Source organism: Pteronotus mesoamericanus, unplaced genomic scaffold, assembly GCF_021234165.1.
Source record: "Pteronotus mesoamericanus isolate MK-2021 breed Mesoamerican mustached bat unplaced genomic scaffold, CSHL_Meso_final scaffold_99, whole genome shotgun sequence".
Taxonomy (NCBI): domain Eukaryota; kingdom Metazoa; phylum Chordata; class Mammalia; order Chiroptera; family Mormoopidae; genus Pteronotus; species Pteronotus mesoamericanus.
This window is the reverse complement of record NW_026555330.1, coordinates 8,283,655-8,303,834: the sequence shown is the minus strand read 5'-3', so window position 1 is coordinate 8,303,834 and position 20,180 is coordinate 8,283,655. Positions and strand designations below refer to the sequence as shown.

The window sequence follows — 20,180 nt, the reverse complement described above, 5'->3', positions numbered from 1 at the left end:
TTTTGGTCCAAAAAGTCATTCTCAAATTTAATAGCATGGGTCTAGAACGATGATTCTCTCTTTGCCTGGATTGACAGTCTGAGGTATGGGCAACATTATGGGTGGAACAGTGTCCTCTGAAGATTCATATGTGCCTCAGAGTGTCCCCTGTGGACCCGAGCACTTCAGAATGTCACCGTATTTGGAAATGGGGTCTTGGCAGATGTAGTCAAATTAAGATGAAGCCCTTAGGGCAGCCCTCATCCAATAGGGCTGGTGTCCGGACCAAGAGGGGGCATCTGGACAGAGGAACCCTCCCAGGGAAAAGAAGGTGTGGACGGCAGAGCCGCGCGGCTACCCACCGAGGAACCCCAGGCTCGCTGGCCGTCACCGGAGCGGGAAGGGGGCACGGAGCAGGTGCGCCCTCACAGCTTCGGAAGGAACCAACCTGCCGACACCCTGAGTCTGGATCCCTGGCCCCTGGGACTGTGAGACAGGCTTCTGCTGTTGAGGCCGCCCGGCCCGTAGCCCCTCGTCACAGCGGCCCCGGCGGACGGCTACAGGGGCTGCGGGTGTGACGCAACACCGTCCACAGGGAGCACTGGCGGGGGGCGAAGGAGACCTTTTACTTTTTATCCCAGCGGCCCCTTGCTGTTGGAACGTCTGAAGTGAAGGTAGTTACTACTAAATAACGGCTCTGAAAGAGTAAGCGCCTCTGCCTCCGGTCCCCTTAGTCCCTCAGCTGCCACACAGCCTGAACCGACAGCCCGCACCACCTGCCCGGCCTCCCAGGACATCTGCGCCGCAGCGGAGTTTGGGTTAGACGACCCCCTGCCAAATCTAAAACACTATGAAATTCTCCAAAATGCCTGGGGAGCATCTGTGTGGGCAAAGCACAGTCAGATAGTTAGGGGCTGTCACACGTAAGTGTAAGTCAGAGACTTTGCCACCTAATTGCAGGACTGAGAAGTAACAACAGAGCCAGGCAACTTGCGATCACCACCCCATGAGCAGTTGGAGGACAGAGCTCTACCTTCTAGAAGGATCAGGGACCGCTTCTGGAAGGACCAGAAAAGCGTGCCTCGGCTGGGGCCGGTGGGCCGTGAGGCGTGAGGAGGACGAGGCCGGGCAGGCAGGAGAGGGTGCAGTGCTCCCTTCTGGCCTTTTTACTTAGAGGACCAGGTGTAAACCCGTGCCACTCTGGAGGGGGTAAGAGATAGAGATAAGGAGACACATTTCTAAAAACTATTAAAACAGTTTTGATTAGGTAATATGGCTACAGGGTAAGCAATTCAAAAGGGCACTCAGGAAAGAGCTGCAGTATTTCCTCCTACACAAGGGTACGGACTTTTCTCATTTCTCAGCTATTTCTAGAATGAAGGTCAAGGTAACTGAGGCCCAGAGTGACCAGGTTCCCGTTTTATGGGACAGTGACTACACTCTGTCGATGTGGAGCCTTGGCCAACTGCTGAGCGTCTTTTCTGAAACCACCTGCCCAAACACACGCCCGCCCCACCCCGCCCCCGACCTTGGTCCGGGCTGCAGCCGAGCCTGTCTGAGCAAGAGCCAGGCTCCTGATTACCTTTAGGAGCAGGCTGACTGAGGGGCCTGGGGCCCCGGAATTGGTCGTCACGCACCCATCTCCAGTCTCCCAGGGCTGGCAGAAGGGTGGGCCAGCGTTTCAGGAAGTACGCCTGGCAATGGCCAAGGGTGAGCCTGTCCCATAGAATGAGCTGGGGATTTTATTCAGAAATTTCTCAGACAGTCCAGGTATTTACAGCTACAGCAGCTGTCATTTTACAGGACAAGAGGCCTCGCCCAGGTGTCCGTTCAGCGCCCCCCAGTTGACGGTGCGCACACATCACACGTAGTGCCCGCAGCTGACCGTCCGGGACATTATAAAGGGACATTTTGTTTCCTAGTGACAAAGCCATTCCAATCCTAGGGATATTTACAAGCAGCATGGAAAAGCCCACTGCCCCTGATGGACCGGTCACAGTTACCGAGCGTCATAAATGTGCCCCTTTGTGAGGCACAGACAAGACTTCAAAGATGGAAAGAGAAACTGCCTCCGTCACCCTCCCTCTACCAGCAGGCTAGGGCTTCCTGGTTCCCTAATGTGTCCTCTCCGGAGTCATTCGCCATGGCCCAGGCATCTGAGGGACACGGAGGCAGTGCCCGCCCCTGCCCGGAGGGAGGAACGCGCTACAGGCTCTCCCGCCGGGCAGGCCCGCACCCACAGCTCGAGAGTCCTGCTGGGAAAAGCTTCTCTCTAAGAGACGCATTAACTTAAAAAAAATAAAAACGTGATCCAAAAAATTGTTTGAACAAATATCTCATCTACATGGTAATCAATTCAAAAAGCATAGAGGGGTACAGAAGAAAAAGGGTTCCTCCTACTTTTGTCCCTTGTAACCTAGTTTTCCTGCCAGGAAGCAGCCCTTGCTGCCTTCAGACAGAGGGCTGAAGTCAGTTTCCACTCCTGGGGTACCCTGTAGACACGGGGGTGCACAGAACATAGGATGGCAACCCTGACCTTAGGCTTCTCCCACCGGGAGAACAAAAGCAGAAACAGGAGAAAGCTCATGGAGCAAGGGGCTGGTCCCAGAATCAAAGTATAACACACACCTTATCAGGGGTTCCTTTAAGTTATTATAATTTTAATTACTCAGATCAGGATTGGAGGAGTTAAATTTTAAGTCAGGAGACTGTAGGCATGAACCGGAAGCAAAAAGAAAACTGGGAGGCATTAAAGAAATCGTTTCTTTTGAAAAATTCTTAAAACATATTATTTCTCATCTGTCACTCTGTACCTGGTATTACATTCACATACATTTACAGCATCCTTAGTCTGTGACGTGTACCTTGTAAGACAGCGCCTTGCACACCATTATGTGAGTAACGCGCCCAGGAATCGCTCGGCGCACAACCCCTACAGCGGTACGCAGAGGCCCCTCTGCACAGCAGGGCCGCCTTGGTTAAATTTGTACCCCTACCATATACCTAGGGAATGCTTTGAGCTGAATTACTGTGACGGAAGGTGGGTGACATCGAAGTGTGACGGTGGGGGCATGGAGTTGGAACAAAGAGAGACACGGTTGGGGGACCAAGCCGGGCCGGGGGGAGAAGGGCCTCGTAAGCTTCGCAGGGAGTCTGGTGCTCACGCTGAGGACAGCACTGGGGCAGCGACACGTCCTGGCGTGCAGGTCAGCTGGGTCACTCTGGCTGCAGCCTGGAGAGTGGCTTGCAGGAGCGGAGGTAGCAGAGACGGAGTCTGTCCTCCAGGTTCAAGTTCTCCATCATAAGCAGCTAGGACATCAAAACACGAAGCTGTCCTTGGAGAGTTTTGCATAGGCCAGGACCTAGTTGACCTGTTTCTTTCATGTTTGATTAAAAGCTCAGGTGAAAAAAATTAATGGAACATTTTGATCTCGTTTAAAAAAAAAAACAAACAAGAAAAGTACATCTTTGAAATATGATCTCATAAAGCCCTGCCTTGTAGACAGATGTGGGTACCAAACTCTCGCCTATCAGAAAGCGGATGGACTTTATAAAGGGACATTTTGTTTCCTAGTAACAAAGCCATTCCAATCCTAGGGATATTTACAAGCAGTATGGAAAAGCCCACTGCCCCTGATGGACCAGTGACAGTTACCGAGTGTCATAAATGTCAGCGACCAGCCTTTCTTTCGGAGAGATTAGCTTTGAGGGAGTTGCTAGGGGAGAAAAAGTGGTAAAAAGACAGATGTCGTTTCATATGTATGAGAAGAGGGACCAGAGAAGAGGGCGAGTCAGGGAACGCAGTAAACAGCAGGGGGAAGTGGGGAGGGACTCAGTGCTGCTGTCACTGCTGCTGGGAGTCCAGAAATGTCACCAGGCTGTCTTCTCCCAGTTCCACTGCCAGGAAGAAAAAAGAAGGGCCTGGGGCCCCTCTGTGAGCCTCTCCAGGCAGGGTCCTAGCAGGAGCTGGCTACTTTATTTTTTTAAACCAATTTACAAAGAGCTTTCCTGAACGTCTCCTAGTTCCCTGAGAGGTTAATGTTACTCAGTTTTGTTTTGTTTTGTTTTGTTTTGTTTTGGTGGTGTCGGGGAGGGCGACTCTATTTAATCACCTTAGCAAAGTGCTCTCATCTCCGTTGTCTGGCGAGGGGACGGAGCATGGGGAGGCTTGATGACATCATGCATCTGGGGGTGGCAAGACAAGATGGCATCTAGGTCTTTTGGCTCTAACCCAGAGCACCCTACACAGCTCTAGAGCTGCTCTAGAGTCATGCCCTTGTCCCATCATCCAGTCACTCAGCAAATACTTGCTGCTACCTGCTATGTGTCAGGCAGCGTTCTGGGCACTCGGCCTGCAACAGTGAACAAAAACAAAGATCCCTGTTCTCCTGGAGCTCCCGTCTGATCGGGAGTGGGGGCGGGGGGGGGCGGGGTGGAAGTCAACAGCACACATAATGAGTGACAAGTTATCAAGTGTGCTGGCGGGTGGTAAGTGCTGCGGAGCAAGCTCACTCAGGGTGTGAGGGTCACTGGGACAGAGGGCGGGGCTACCGTTGGAAACAGGGAGGTCACGGCAGAGCGTTTCAGGGAGGGTTGTGGGGGCTAAAGGGGCAGAAGCAGGGAGAGTGCCCGGCGCCCAGGTGCATGGGTGCTCGGGTGCTCGGGTGCGTTCACGTGTGCTCACAAATGGCAGCTGTCATTACCACACAGGTCCCATCTCCTCATCAGCCATTCAGTGCCTTTCAGGAGCCCCAGGCAAAGGCCATGCCCCAATGGACAGGTAGCTCAAGTTACAGACAGGTCAGCCCAAGCATGGGGACATAAGCCGCCTCAGCTCGGTGTTGAGGCCCAGAATCTGCTCTGTGTGACATGTCCTTGGCCAAACCAGAAAGGCAGGCCCTGACCGGGCACTGTCCCTGCTGGTTTGGATCAAAATGGAAACTGGAAACTCAGAGTAGAACAGCAAATGCTGAAAGCCCAGGTGAAGTAAGGCCAAGCTCCCCGACACTCCCACACACTGGGAGCCCTGGGGCTCCTGGCACCATGTTGCTAGGCAACAACCCACAAGCAGAAGACCATCAACAGGGTGGCTTGCTTGGGGTCTGTTTATTTTGCCTGCTGCTGGTCTGGTGCCTGGTCTGGGGGACAAGGGGCGTCGCTTGTAGTTAAAAGACATGGCCCTGGCTGGTGTGGCCCAGTGGATTGAGCGCTGGCCTGCAAACCAAAAGGTCCCTGGTTCGATTCCCAGTGTAGGCACATGCCTGGGTTGCAGGTTGTAGGTAAAAGAAATGGCCCTGGCTGGTGTGCTCAGTGGATTGAGCACCAGCCTGCAAACCAAAGAGTCACCAGTTCAATCCCCAGCGTAGGGTGCCCGGTCCCTGGCGGGAGGTATGCAGGGTGGTGCAACCACACCGTTGATGTTTCTCTTCCTCTCTTCCTCTCTAGAAATAAATAAATAAAATGTTAAAAAAAAGAAAAGAAAAAGAAATGACTTCGTGGGGTGAAAGCCAAAAGGTATTCATGACCCTGAGTCTGCTGCGGTGCCTACAATTCCACCTTCAGAGCAATTTGCTCTTAAGACTGTGGTCTTAAACTTTTTTCTGTGTGTGAAACTTTTAGTTCAAACAAAATTTTAACAGAAGAATAAACAGAGATTGCAAAGAGGAGAATAAAAGAGACTGAAGAAACAACATTGCTCCATTAAAGGCAGGGTGGGAATCCTGAATCCTCCACCCCTCCATCGAAGGGGCTTGCTTTCTAAACCCCTAGAGTCAGAAGCATAATTTGAAAATCCATGGGTTAAAGAATTTCAGCCCCCTGTTAAAATGTGAACAGACCTTGGTTGGTAAAATATTAAGCTATTTTAAAATTACTAATACACCTGGTTGTGTGACTCAGTGGATTGAGTGCCAGACTGAGAACCAAAGGTCGCTGGTTCGATTCCCAGTCATTGCCCATATCTGGGTTTCAGGCCAAGTTCCCAGTAGGGGGCGCGCAAAGGCAGCCACACATTGATGTTTCTCTCCCTCTCTTTCTCCTTCCCTCCCCCTCTCTCTAAATATATATAAATAAAATCTTTTAAAAATTACTAATACATTACAAAGGAATTTAATGTTTTTCTGTGTATAGGAAGGTGGAGAACAGGCTCCTGAGAGGATCTGAAGAAAATTGCGGACCCTTTGCCCAGAAAAATGCACATAATTAAAATTCTTCTCCTCCCATACCTAAAATTCTGCATTGGGTTGTACAGGGGAAGTGGTCCCAGGATTGTAGATTAAAGACCCCTGTCCATACATTAAAGACACCTGTCTTGTGGGAGATTGGTTTATCTGATTTACTTTGAAATAGGATCAGTACTTAAGTCCTGAGGCACAGAAGAGTGAATTTTGAAAAAGGGAGGAAACAGGAAAGATCTAGGGGAGAACCAGAATCTTGGGGGGCAGAGCCTAGGACTGTATTTTTAACGTGATCACCAGGCAGTTGTGACGATCTGACAGACGTAGGTTCAGGCACCAGAGCTCTGGGGCCCAAGGCCTCAGGAGACCCTGCTACTGAGTTGGCAGTTTTCAAGAGGTTGCGAGGGAGGGAGCAAGGGAGGGAGAAGGCCTCCCGCCCTCCCCAGTCTGAGCAGCTGGAGAACAACAGGAAAGGTCCTGTGCCTTCTACCCTGCCCTTCACAATGGTACAAAGCAAGGTCACTATGCCCTTTGCCTCAGCCAAATCCAAAACCTGACGGAGGGCACTCCAAAAGCAAAAACAAAACAAAACAGGAGTCCGGGAAACCATCCAGCCAGGGCCAGGACTAAGAGAAAGTCTCATGTTCAAATTCCGACATTCCCCGCGGTCTCCCCCGTTCTGCGCTCTAAGCTCAGGAACTCATTGCTCCCGCCCAGCAAAGGGCTACCCTCTCCTTTGCCCGTCGGGACAGTCAATGGGACCTGCTCCTGTCTGAGTCAGGTGCTTGCCAAGCAAAGCGGGGTTTGCTACTGAGTCAGCGAACACTTGCTGACCCCACTGTACCGAGCTTGGGGTGTTTGTCCCTGCCCTGCCCCCACCCTGACATTCTCCATGAAGGATGTGCTTTCCAGGGACAGTGAGGAGATGCAGATGACCCTGCAGTTGGGGGAAGTGCAGGACACAACCTCCTCCAGACCTCGAGGCCTCTAGTCAAAACCTGGGTTTACCTAAAAACCTCTTCCTTGACTGAGTCCCAGCCCAGACAAACCAGGTCGTATTGACCCCCCGCTTCCTTGGGTGGCTGTGACTTTCCGCAGCAATGGCTCCATGATTCCACGACGCAGGATGTGACACCCACTGGACTCTGCCCACTCTGTCTGTGGGGCACAGGTGGTAGGCGTTGTCCCCTCCTCCCCGGCAGCCTCTGCGCAATGATGCTTAGCCCTACAGGAGTTTTACTCAACTGCATCCATCTCAATTGTACAGTTAAGATCTGTGGACTTCAATGTATACAAATTTTACCTTAAAAGAACAAAACCTATAAAAAATAACTTCAAGTAGGGAGATGTCGGTGGAGGTAAATGAACAAGAATGGCAGAAATTGGTAAGCACTGGCACTGGATGGTAGGTGCATGGGGGCATCATATCCTATTTTCTAAAAACATGTATTTGAAATTTACCATAAAAAAGTACAAGAAAAGAGGACTTAGAAATGTTTGTTTTCTCTAGAAATCTCTCTTCTTGATAAAAAATCTTAAAGAAACTCATACTCTTTACTCTAGTAATTCTGTTTCCAGAAATCTATACAAAGGCAATAACCAGTGATACACAGAAAGTTTTGTTGTAGTTCTATTTAAAGTAAGGAAAAACTGAACAAAAGGCGATGTCCAACAATAACAGGAGAATGGTCAGAGAGCGGGCGATGGGACATCTGTAAGAGTGTAAACAATAAAAATAAAGTTAAAAAAAGAAACAAACTATGGCACCACAATTAAAGATAGAGGATAGTGTTTGTGACCTGAAACGTGACAAGCAAAGGTCGGAATACATCACGACGCACCATATGGTCTTCGCTCTGTTTTATAAATGTACGCGCACGTAGAGAGAAAGAATCTGGAAGGCAGGGCACTGCAGCGTTACAGGGAGTCGTCTGTCCTGGGGGGCTTGCGGCAGGTTATCTTTTTTATTCTAGCCTATAGTTCTGTCTGTTCTAGAATTAGCATGTATTGCTTTGAAAATTATTTTTAAAACTGAGATGTGCCATTTTGAAGGAAGGAGGAAAAGATGGAAGAAAGAACAGATTTCCATGCAGGTACTGGCCATAAAGTAAGATATTGGAACTGGAATAAACCTTAGCATTTAGGAATTGCCTAAGTCCAGCTTTCTCATTGTACAGAAGAGAGGACTGAGGCTCAGAGGAGTCAAACGACCAAATAATCCCCTTGAAGGTCACTTCCCCAGGGGCCTTTTCCTGCCCCCCCTTTGCTCACTTCCCACCCACCTCAGGCCCCTACTCATGGCTGGGTCCCCATCCCTCACACCATCTCCCACCCACCCAGGCAGAGCATCCGATGGGCCCCGTGTGGGCATGTGTCCAGGTCTCAGCAGAGAAGCGCTGGCCGCCGCCTCCGGCAATGCCACCAGGACCAAATAGAACAAGGAGGGGCCACAACACCCAGAGGCTCTGTTGCCAGGGCGGTGAAGCATGCTGAGCGGGCCAAACGACAGGCGTCCGACAGGGGAGGCCCGCCACGGAGGGCTAGTGTGCCTTTCAGCCTCCCTTCCACGCAGCTCTGAGCTTGACTCTTTCCCCCTTGGGCCCTGTTGGCAAAGTTGTTCTTTGTACCCTTGGCTTTCCTGGCAAAGTGTTTTGCAGCTGGAGAGCCAGTGCTGGGCCTCAGACGCACCCGGTGAGTGTGACAGGTCCCTGCACAGGCTGCCTGCCGTCAACACCAGCAGCCTGGAACACAGGCTCCAGCAGACCCAGATGACCTGGGGTGAGTCTTGGCTTGGCAACCTCCTGGCCGTGTGGCCTTGAGCAAATGACATCACCTCCCTATGCCTTAGTTTTTCAATCTGTAAAGGGTACAATAATAGCACCTACTTCATTAGGTTGTTTTGAAGATTAAAAAACCTACTGTGCTTAACCTGTGTCATCTTATTAATGCTCACAGCTGACCTATGGCACAGGGCAACGGGGCACCCCCAGGAGAGGCGTACCGCCTACCACGCATCCCGTTGCCACTGGCTCATGAACCTACACTTCACGCGTTTTCCACAGTGAATAACCACCAAATGCCTCTCTAGCACCTAATCCAAAGATTACCACCAATCTCTAATCTATTACTTTGATAATCATTTAACAAATTAAGACATGTTATTTTGAAAGAATGGAGGGAAAGTGGAAGGAAGAACACATTTCTATCCAGGAACCATCCTGATTGGCCACCATTTTACCATTTCAGCAGGCCACTCAATACCTAGACAGCAAGGACTGAAAACACGTGGGCCTGAGTAAATGTGTTGCCTACAGACACCTCAGTGTTTGGCAAGGCAGATTTCAGCTCTGGGTTTTTTTCTTCTTTCTTGTGTTCCCTGGGAGCACGGCATGTGACTGGCCGATGAGCAGCCATTGTCTACTGTGCCCCATTTGAAACTGTGATTTGGATGTGTGTCATGTCATTGTGCAGGGGAGAGCAAGGAAGTGTGTGCTGCATGTATGCACTGAATATATTTGTGTCTCCTTTGTGAATCTGTGCATCATGCAGACTATACACTCATAAAGACAGATCACTGGGTAAACTGAGATACTATCAGGAAATTGATTTGCTCACAGAATATAACTGAGGACCTCTTCCAGTTATGCCCCTGATTTAACCATCTGTCAAAGCTTATGTCTTTAACGGTGAGATCGCAAAGTATAGTTCAGATTTAGAACAGCTGCCGCAGAGCCAGCCACCTTGGGTGCAGCGAATATCCCCAGGTGACAGGAAGTAAATTAGAGCAAGTTGAAATGATCTAAGGCTTGGAACCACTCTTCTCCCAGGAAACCTCCCTCTTGAGTGGGTCCCATGAAAGACCATGGAAAGAAATGGACTTGGCCCATGCGCCTCCAAAAGACGACATGCAAGCAGAGTGAACTGAAATTATCTGTTCAAGCACATTGGATGTTTTAACACCAGTTCTCAGACCTCAGAAGTGAGCCGGGCTGCTGGCAGACAACCAACGCTTCTTATTTAATTTTTAGATTTGGCTGTTAAACCTGGCCCAGTGTGTGTTTGTTTGATTTGAGGATTCCTGGTGGGAAGACCTGGTTCTCCCTCAGTGACTTAACAGCTGTGTGACCTTGGACAAGACGTTTCGCCCTGTGGAGAACGTGTCCTCATCTGTGCAATCAAGGGAACAACCCGGCTCTGCTTGTCTTAACGCGGGGATTGAGGAGCAAATGAGCCGGTGTTTGGGAACTGGGAAAGCACTATGCAAATGACCAGTGTAATTGTGTTCACAGGCAGAATAGTGAATCCTCTCTCCCTGCTTCATTCAGCTCTCCAGTTCATTTACATACTGTGGGTGTTATCCCTCATTCTTGCAGCAAAACCCTTTGGAAAGCAGCATTTTTAGACCTGGCACTGATATATGTGAAATCGCCCTATTTACCCCAGAGTCTTCTGAGATAAGAAAAAGGCTGGAATTATGAGGAAAAACAGCCTCCAACAGACGTTAGCCAAAGGCCCAAAGAATTCCCGTCCTGGCGTTCTTTCTTTCCTAGGGACGCTGACGTCTACATGCAAAGCCCAAGAGTCTCATCATAAGTTAGGCTCACAGCTCCCCAAACTGTCCCCTTGACCTCCGCCTCTTTTTTCCCTCGGGATGAAAGTGCTGAGTTTTTCTGAGACTGTCCTGAACCACACTGGACACAACAGCTGGTACCTATAAGTGGTGGGCATGTAATATATATCATATTTTGCCATGTATAATGTGCACCCACGTTTTGGTGCGCATGATACACAGGATTATTATACTCATGTATAATGTGTAGCCTTATTTTTCCCTCAAAAAGTTGGGCAAAAAAGTGTGCATTATACATGGCAAAATACAATATTTGGTAAATATTTATAATAAAAGGAAAATAAAAATGAAGCCCTACAATTGCTCTCTTATCATCCTAAGTGTCTAAAACTACAGATCAAGAAACATGTTTATCATATTCCCACAAGTCTGAGATGCCATTGCTTCTAAGGCACACCATTTTTTATATACCACAAAGGATGAAAAGGCTCTATCAATTAAAATACAACACAATGCTTCCTCATTGTGTCAGTTATAAGCCAAACATCTTGATTTCAAAGATGTTAAAATATGAAAGAAGTAGGCATCTTAGAAGAGATGAAAGGTGGCATGTTCGCCAATTTCAAAGGTAAAGCTTTCTCCTTTTGGTTCTGATGCACCCTGATGTTAACTCTCATTTTCAGGCTCAACGCCGTGCATTTATACAGCTATGCAACAGTGCTTTAATATGGGTTGAATGGGGACATTAAATCCATTTTTCTTATGGACACAATAATACAAAGTAGTTTTGCACTTGAATATAGTTTTAGTGCTGACTGCGAAATACTTGTCAGAGCCAACATCAAATGAATTATGTGCTCTGTTGTTTATGACAAGATTTAAAAGGATAAATGTTTAGGGGTAGTTGGCATATCCATTCTGTTTTCTTTCTCCCAAGTAGGGTTTGCTATTGTTTTTATTGTTCTATTTAGTGGTTGATTTTGCTGTTTTGTTGTTATTTAGCTTGTTCTTGGTGCAGGTAAAGCAACTGAACTGTGCGTTTCCCATTGCACAGAGAAGTCAGGCATGATAGACCCACATGATGAGAGCACATCGCCTGCGTGGGCTATTATGACGTTTTCTTAAAATGGGAGGTGGGAATAAACATAGTCTTTCTGGGTGGAAGGAAGTGTGAAGAATACAGGGAAAAAGAAACACAGCTTCTGTGGTAATCCTTTGGAAAGTTTTCATGGACTAGTCCTTGCTCATAAATTCTACAGTTTGGGATAAGAAAAACTCCACCTGTTTCTAGCCTGTTCTTTAGTTACCTTCCCACAATCCTTCGGTATATCAGGACATTACTTATTCACAACAGCAAAGAGAGTCATGCCCCTGACTCCCCCCAAAAAAGAGAAAGAATGAAAAAAGAAAAGAAAAGAAAAAGAAGGGATTTCTAAGGATTAGACCATGGCTGGGTGCAGAGGAATGGTCCAAATAATGAGAGCTCCCATGATGCCTTGCTCCCCCACAAGGTCCCATTGCTGTGTTGATGGGGATCGGCAGCCATGGTGCTGGGCAGAAAGCGGGTGAGAAGCTGTTGCTGTTTGACCACCACTAATGTGCGTTTCGCTCACTGTTCTCTCCTCTGCAGTCTGAGTACCACTACGAGTACACGGCGTGTGACAGCATGGGTTCCAGGTGGAGGGTCGCCGTGCCGCACACCCCAGACCTGTGCACCAGCCTCCCCGACCCCGTCAAGGGCACCGAGTGCTGTAAGCCGCCATCCTGCTCCAGGACCACCCTGTCACTCAGCGTTGGCCCGTGCCCCAAGCCTCCCGCCTCGCAAGCTAGGCGCTTCCCGCTTCCCAACAGTGCAGCCAACTTAAGGAATCAGATCTTCCCCCGGTTCATCCCCAGCCCCAGCCCCTTTGCTATTTGGTGCAGAAATGTTGTTTCACAGATGCAAATTGGGTTCTGAATTTTCTTTTTCTTTATTTTTAATTTAAATCCCCTTAGGGTATAGTGTATGAGTAATTCCAGCTGTGTGCCACTAATCCTTTTTTTCAGTGTGCATATATATATTTTTTTGCCTGTGCATCTCTCTAATCTACACTCACCAGCCACAATCAGTCATTAGGAAAGATTGCGATTTGCTTTCATTCTTGAAAAGGGAGCCAGAGAAGATGAATTTCTGCAGAGACAGACCTTTAAGATGCACTGGGCCTCAGTACAGGGGACGGGAACCTTCCCGACTGTGGGGCTGCCTGTGCGGTCTGAGAGGCGATGAGGTGCCTGCAGCTCCCATCCCCACCTCCGTGAACCCGGAGTCTGAACCCGGAGTCGTGAATCCGAGTCAGGACTGCTCTGCAATTGGCAGCTCATTCCTCTGCACTGTTCTCTCTGGATATGCAAAGGGTGCAACAATAAAAATCAAGACTAGAGTCAAGGAATAATTGAAGATTTGGAAAGGAGATTGAGGGCATTTAAATTCTAAAATAAGCTTAGCCTAGTGCCCAGTTCAGTGAGTGAGCAAATAAATACTTGTTAAATTAATGAATGAATGTAGCTAAGATCTGAGCAGAACTGAGGTGTGAATAATGGGGACAAATGAGCCATCTTCGGTTAAATGGGCCACCTTTACGGAGCTCCTCCTACGTGCATACATCCTTTCATTTTTCAGCAAAACCTTTCTGGATCTCCTGCTCAGTCTGTGTCAGCCACTGGGCCACTGTCCCTGGAGGAGCTCAGAGCCTAGTGGGAGGCTCCCATCAATATGATGTGTTGTTAATAAGAGGTGAAAAAATGGGAGCTGTGGATACTTATTAGAGATCAGAACCACTTGAGCAAAAGTATGGAGATAGAAGGACTTGTGCTCTGGGATGCAGGCAGCACAGGCGGGGTGACGGACGGGGCGGGGTGGAGAAAGGTCGGTGGTGGGGGAGAAGCGGGGCGTCAGGCTGGGGAAAGGGTGGGAGGCAATGCCAGGCTGAGAGTTTAATTCTGTAACGGAAGGGGAGTACCTGGTTACTTTTTAAATAACAGGAGTAACAGTTCATGTCAGGGTTTCAGAATGATACTCTGACCATGAAATGAGCAACACAAGAAACAGGGAGCTAGTTAGGAGGACACCGCAGAGGGTGAGCAACAGGCCACAAGAATCCTGGCCATCATGGTGGCAGTGGAGCCAGAAGGGAGACAGAGGCCACTCAGGGAGGAAATCCAAGGCTGAAGGGCTAGGTGCCTTTCAGGGGGTCGGCATGAGAGACCACGGTATCCTCTTCCCTGCAGCGGTCTCAGAATGGGCAAGACCACTCCCTTAGGAAGCAACAGTGACCGGGACAAGCCCAAGTCCCTCCGCAAGGCAGAGCTTCCATAGCCCTGAATCTTCTTTTCTAAGTAATAGCTTCATTGTGATACAGTTTACATGTCATAAAATTCACCCCTTTAAGGTGTAAAATTCACTAGTTTTTAGAGTATTCGAGGTGGCATCACCACTACCTAATTTCAGAACATTTATCACCACCCCAAGAAGAAACATCACATCCACCAGCAATCGCTCCCCAGGCCCCCGCCTCCAGACCTGGGCCCTTCCAAACTTGCTGCCTGTCTCTGTGGATTTGCCTGTCTGGACATTCCTCGTTCATGGAATCGGACAAGGCGAGCATGGCCCTGAACCTTAGTGGGCTGACCACCTAGATCCCCATCCTCTGCTCCTCCCGCCAGGGGGCCCGCGACCTGCCCTCTTCCCCCGGGGGCAGCAGCAGCCTCGCACCCACCCTGGTCCTTGCTCTGTGTTCCAGCCTTTTCCTGCAAAGCCGGGGAGTTTCTGGACATGAAGGACCAGTCGTGCAAGCCCTGTGCCGAGGGCCGCTACTCCCTGGGCACGGGCATCCGGTTCGACGAGTGGGATGAGCTGCCCCACGGCTTCGCCAGCCTCTCAGCCAACATGGAGACTGACGACAGCACCACGGAGTCCACCGAGAACTGCACCTTGTGAGTCACCCTGTCCCCGTCCTCTCCTACCCCCATGCTCCCTCCTCCCCGTGCGGGGAAGGGCCTGCAGGGAGCGAGTACTCCTCTCCTGCTCAGCCGGCTGGTGAGGGAGGGTGGAGAAGGGGGAGCCACTTGGCCGGGGTGAGGGCCGGAGCAGGTCCCCACAGCACTGTTGGATGGGACATCCGTCCTCCTCAGCCCATTCACAGACCTAAGCTTACTAGCGGTGGACAGGCGTTTGTGACAGGTGAAAGCCATGGGTAGATAGTCCTGATCAGTGTGGCTCAGCAGGTTGGGCATCATCCCGCAAAGCAAAAGGACGTGGGTTCAATTCCCAGTCAGGGCACATGCCTGGGCTGCAGGTTCGGTTCCAGTTGGGGCACGTACAAGAGGCAACTGATTGCTGTTTCTCTCTCACATTGATGTTTCTCTTCCTTTCTTTCTCTTTTCCTTCCCCTCCCTCTAAAAACAAATAAATAAAATAAATTGTAAAAAAAAAAAACACAAAAAAAAACATGGGAAATAGAGAGAGGTAGATAAGATGGCCAAGGATCAAATGACCCCATCTATTTAAAACAAAACCCAGTTGGCGTCCCACCATGGAATTCTGTATCAGCCAATAAACATCCTCAGCTTGATTTCAGCGCAATGTGTAAAGCAGTGGGAATCTTCCTGGCTTTGGTGCTGCCTTCTACAACTGGTCTGCCGACCCTGAGTTCATAGGTTTGGGGCGGGGGATAGGGCAGGACCAGAGCTTTGGTTAGTGGTGGTTGAGATGTTTCAAATCCTTTGAGGCCATGGTGACCAGAAAGTTTTCCAGCTCAGAAAGAGATCTTTCCAGTAATTGAGCAGCTCAGCCCAGGGTGCTTGGAGAACTGGTGAACTCTCCTTGTCAAATTTTTGGATACATCATTCCAGGGGAAGGAATTAAAAAATGACATTCTTTCCATTGTTCAGCCCTGTTCTGGATGCTTTACCTATGTTATTTTCTATTACCCTCACGGAGGAGAACCCTGTGAAGTAGGTATGATTGTTCCCCTCACACAGATGAGGAAATGGAGGCTCAACGAGTGAGGTTAAGGGACTCATCCTTTGTTACCCAACTTGTGAGACTGCAATTCATACCCGGTCTCAACCTTTCTACTGCCCTAAGCGTCCCCTTCAAAGAATTCAGCGTGTGCAAGGCCATGTTGGTCCTCGGGGAGAAAAGTGGGGGGATGCATGGATGTAAAAGACAATTGTCCACTGCTCTTTGTTAAATACTGACAAACAATATGGGAGAAAAGTATGTACATAAAAATGTCCTTATGCTGAAGCAATCAAAAGGATAAAAAGGAATTAATGATTGTATTACACTTGGATTTCTCAAACTGGGAGTAATGTCTCCCATTCTCGTACTTTAATCTCCTAGGAATGTCATTGTCAGAGCCAGGCAGCAGGCATTTCACAGTCCAAGTTTAATGTTATTTTAGAGTTCAAATTATGTGTCAAAATCATTAACGTGACAACGTTGGCATCAGAGATGAAGCTGGAGAGGATCAGGGCCAGAAGGAGAGGGAATGTGCAGGGTGAGACAGCCTCCTGGATCTGGGTCCCAAGAGAAGGCATGGCCGACCCGACCGACCGAGGGGCAGCCCTGGCTCACTCCGTCAGTTCCCGCTCAAGCGCAGAAAGGGCCTCTCTCCCTGGGGGCTGCACTGGAAGTCCAGAAATCAGTATGTCGCAGCAAGACAGGGTGTGGGCTGGTTTATAAAACAACGTGTGTTTCCAGGACACAGATCCCAAAGGGCCTGGGTCTCCAAGCATCTGTGACGTCCTGAGGAGTCGGGGAAAGGACGCTTCTTCTCTGTACAAACGGGGAGAAAATGGTTTTGTGATTTCCTCTCTGCCCCAACTAGTGTGAAGGTGAAACAAGAATAAGAGAGAGATAGATGTAAACATTACAAAGGGTTTCAAACATTGGAAGGCTCCTAGGTTTTCCTATGCAGTTTCTTCTTTCTAACTTGGATTTCTAGAACAGTGCCACACAGCGTGAGCCAGGTAGGGTGTCTGCGTGGCCGCTATATGAGAATTCCTGTTAGGAAACATGCTTCTCTTTCCCCAAGGCCATGGCAAAACAAGGCAGGCACAGGCAGATCACAGCTAACTGGCCGTGAGCCTGTTTCCCAAACACTTCCGTGCCTCAGTTTCCCCATCCTAAAAAATAGTGCTCTGCTTCTGGGTTGTGGTAAGGACGAAATGAGATGGCAGGAGTGAAGAATCTGGAGCAATGCCTGGGACTAGAAATCAATGAAGCCACGTTGTTCTGACTGGATGTGAAATCATCCTCACCAGGGCAGCTCTGACAAACACCAGAATTGCGATGCACTTCGCAAATGCAGCCCACTTATGACATCCTTTTAATTATTCATCCAACTTCAGGAGTTATTTATAGCTGATTCTGCAGAGCACATCAGCCTTAAGTGTTGTCTCTTTTGACAGAAGAAGTCAGTGCCATTAGGTTAGCTGGCGTGTCTCAGATGAGCTCAGCGCAGGAACTTTGGATGTGCTTCCGTTCGAGAATAACACTAACCGTTGAAGAGCTGGAAGTACCCTGTGATTCTGACAAACAAAGGGGAAACCAGTGGCCTCACCTGGGGTCCCCTTAATGGGATATTGTTAATAATTGGAGACCTGAGCTGGTTCCAAGCAAAGCAGTGACTTGGCAGGGGCATAATGCGGGGGCCCTTCTTGTTGGCTCCATGGGCTGGAGGTCATTCTTTACTGAGCATTTTCAGGCCTAAGCTGCTCGTCAATCACAAACCTGGAATTCCCCCAGAGACCCAGAAGGTCACACAAAGCCTGAGGGGCCATGCCCCTGATGGTGAACTTGGCCTCCGTTCTAACCCACAGGTCCAAGTGGGCTCCCCTGGGTGACTACATCGCCTCCAACACGGACGAGTGCACGGCCACGCTGATGTACGCCGTCAACCTGAAGCAGTCGGGCTCTGTCAACTTCGAATACTACTATCCAGACTCCAGCATCATCTTTGAGTTTTATGTAAGCCCCCGGCCAAGGGGAGGGTGGGAGGGAAAGACGCTCCGTGGCTCAGGCAGGAACCACCAGCACAGTCCTGCTCGGGAAATTTTCACAGTTGTTTTCTCTGGAGAGAACTGTGGGCAAAATGCGCTGAGGCTCAAAGGGGCAGGGGACTCTGAGGGGGAGGAGTAGAGTCCAGGAGGCCCTGGGGGGTTTGCCCCGCTCAGACACGAACACGCATGCAATGGCTTCCCTGAGTTACACGCTATTTCTTTGGTGTCAATGCACTGACATTTTGTGGGTATGACAAGCTCCTGCCCTACTTCAAGGCTCCTAAGTTCTGAGCTCTGGCTCCTAAAGGAAATGGGCCACTCTTCCGTAAGAAGGGGCCTCTGGAAGGCTGCTGCAGCACCAGGAAGGAACCCAGCTCCTTAGAAGGCTGGGGCTCTGACCCCACGCTCCTGCTGCCTCAGGTCCAGAACGACCAGTGCCAGCCCAATGCAGATGACTCCCGGTGGATGAGAACGACAGAGAAAGGATGGGAATTCCACAGTGTGAGTACCGTCCAGCCTTCCTGCCGCTCGCCTGGAGACGCCAGCCTGTCCTAGAAATCCCCGGGAAGGGGCCAAGGGCCTTCCCTCCAGGGAGGGCTTCCTCCCAGCCTAGGCTCCCACCCTTCTCTCCCTAGGGGCCAGGGGTCCGACCTGGCGGGATGCCATAGTTTCTCTCCTCTGGAGTAGACGGAATGTGGGTGTGGGCTCTGACACTGTTGCTCCTCTGGCTTGATCCCAAGGGTCAGCAGCTTTCCAGCTTTAAGGGCCCGTCTTCTGGGGATGGCAGGTGGGTAAATAGAACCAGAGAAGAATGAGGGAATTCCAGGCACCCTGTTGTCAGTACCTCCAGGCCCCTTCGTCAGTCTCGCCACGGAGACGCTTATGGTGCATGTGATTGAGGGAGAAGCGGGAAAGGGTGGGAGAAGCCTGTAAAGGAGGCTTAGGACAGAGGAGCTAGGCCAAGATGGGAGGCAGGGGAAAGCTGAGGGAGTGAGCAGAGGATCAGAACAGGCACTGCCACGCAGCCTGAAGGGGGAGGGGCCCCAACAAGAGGCGAACCCAGCGCAGTAGCAGTAGGAGGACCTGTCTCTGAGGCTGAGCTAACTCTTCCTGCCCGTGGTTTTTAGGTAGAGCTTAACCGAGGCAATAATGTCCTCTACTGGAGAACCACGGCCTTCTCAGTGTGGTCCAAAGTCTCCAAGCCTGTGCTGCTTAGAAACATCGCCATAACAGGTATGCGGAGTGGGGCTGGGGCTGGGGTCTGCTGCTGAGGTTCTGGCCTGTGACTCTTCAGGGGAAGCCTGGGGGTCAGTCCCCGGGGGCTCAGTGTCCAGGCTTAACTTTTGCTTTTCTGTGTCCTTCCTTCCCAGGGGTGGCCTACACTTCTGAATGCTTCCCCTGCAAACCCGGCACATACGCAGACACGCAGGGCTCCTCTTTCTGCAAACTCTGTCCAGAAAACTCCTATTCAAACAAGGGAGAAACCTCTTGTCACCAGTGCGACCCTGACAAGTACTCAGGTGATGTTTCTGAGGGCAGGGAGGGTTCAGCAGGGGTACCAGCCAACACAGGGCAAAACAGGAAGCAGAGCCACTCTCTTGTCAAGCTCTGGACTGATGACTCTCTTTTTTTTTTTTTTTCCTAATCCTCCCCAGAGGGCATGCTCATTGACCTTAGAGAGAGGGGAAGCAAAAGAGAGGGAGAGAAATATCATGTGAGAGAGAAGCATCAATGGGTTGCCTCTCACATGCACCCTGACCTGGGACAGAACCCGCAACCTAGGCATGTGCCCTGACCAGGACTGACCAGGGAATCAAATCGATGACATTTTGTTTTATGGGATGATGCTCCAACCAACTGAGCCATACTGGCCAGGGCTGGACAGATAGTTCTTAAGCTCTTGCTTTCTGGATCCTGGAAGAGCCTTGCCAATCTGCATTCCACCAATCACTCTGGATATAAAAATGAAGTCATTTGAGAAGTATCTATTGAGCCTCCACTATTTGCCAGATACTATTCAAGGTGCTTGGAATATATCAGTGAACAAAATAGATAAAGCACCCTGTCTTCATGGAAATTACATTCTGGAGGAGATAAGACAGACAATAAAAAATAACTAATAACAAACAATAAATATATAAAATTTATATCCTGTGTTAGACTGTAAAAAGTGCATGGCAAAAAGGAAAAACAACTCAATGTTAAAGGACTTAGGAGCCAGGGAAAGGAGTTGCAATCTTTTTTTTTTTTAACAATTGTTTAAATGAAACCTTATATAAGATTATAATTATGAAAGATATAACAAATAAAAGATATATGCATTATCAAAGTTAATTTAGAAGAGCCATGAGGCTGTATTAATGAACAAAACACTTTGATAAAAAGGGCTAAAGATGGCAGTTACAATCTTT

At 49.5% G+C, this 20,180-nt stretch overlaps 1 protein-coding gene across 1 annotated transcript in view; it reads left to right on the top strand.

The window, feature by feature from the left end:
- ELAPOR1 (endosome-lysosome associated apoptosis and autophagy regulator 1) overlaps positions 1–20,180 on the top strand; it is a 61,613-nt gene that overhangs the window by 18,748 nt on the left and 22,685 nt on the right. The window contains exons 2-7 of the mRNA XM_054565012.1: positions 12,356–12,476; positions 14,505–14,697; positions 17,590–17,737; positions 18,190–18,270; positions 18,897–19,002; positions 19,140–19,289. Coding sequence (XP_054420987.1) covers positions 12,356–12,476; positions 14,505–14,697; positions 17,590–17,737; positions 18,190–18,270; positions 18,897–19,002; positions 19,140–19,289 — 799 coding nt within the window. The remainder of the gene's footprint in view (positions 1–12,355; positions 12,477–14,504; positions 14,698–17,589; positions 17,738–18,189; positions 18,271–18,896; positions 19,003–19,139; positions 19,290–20,180) is intronic.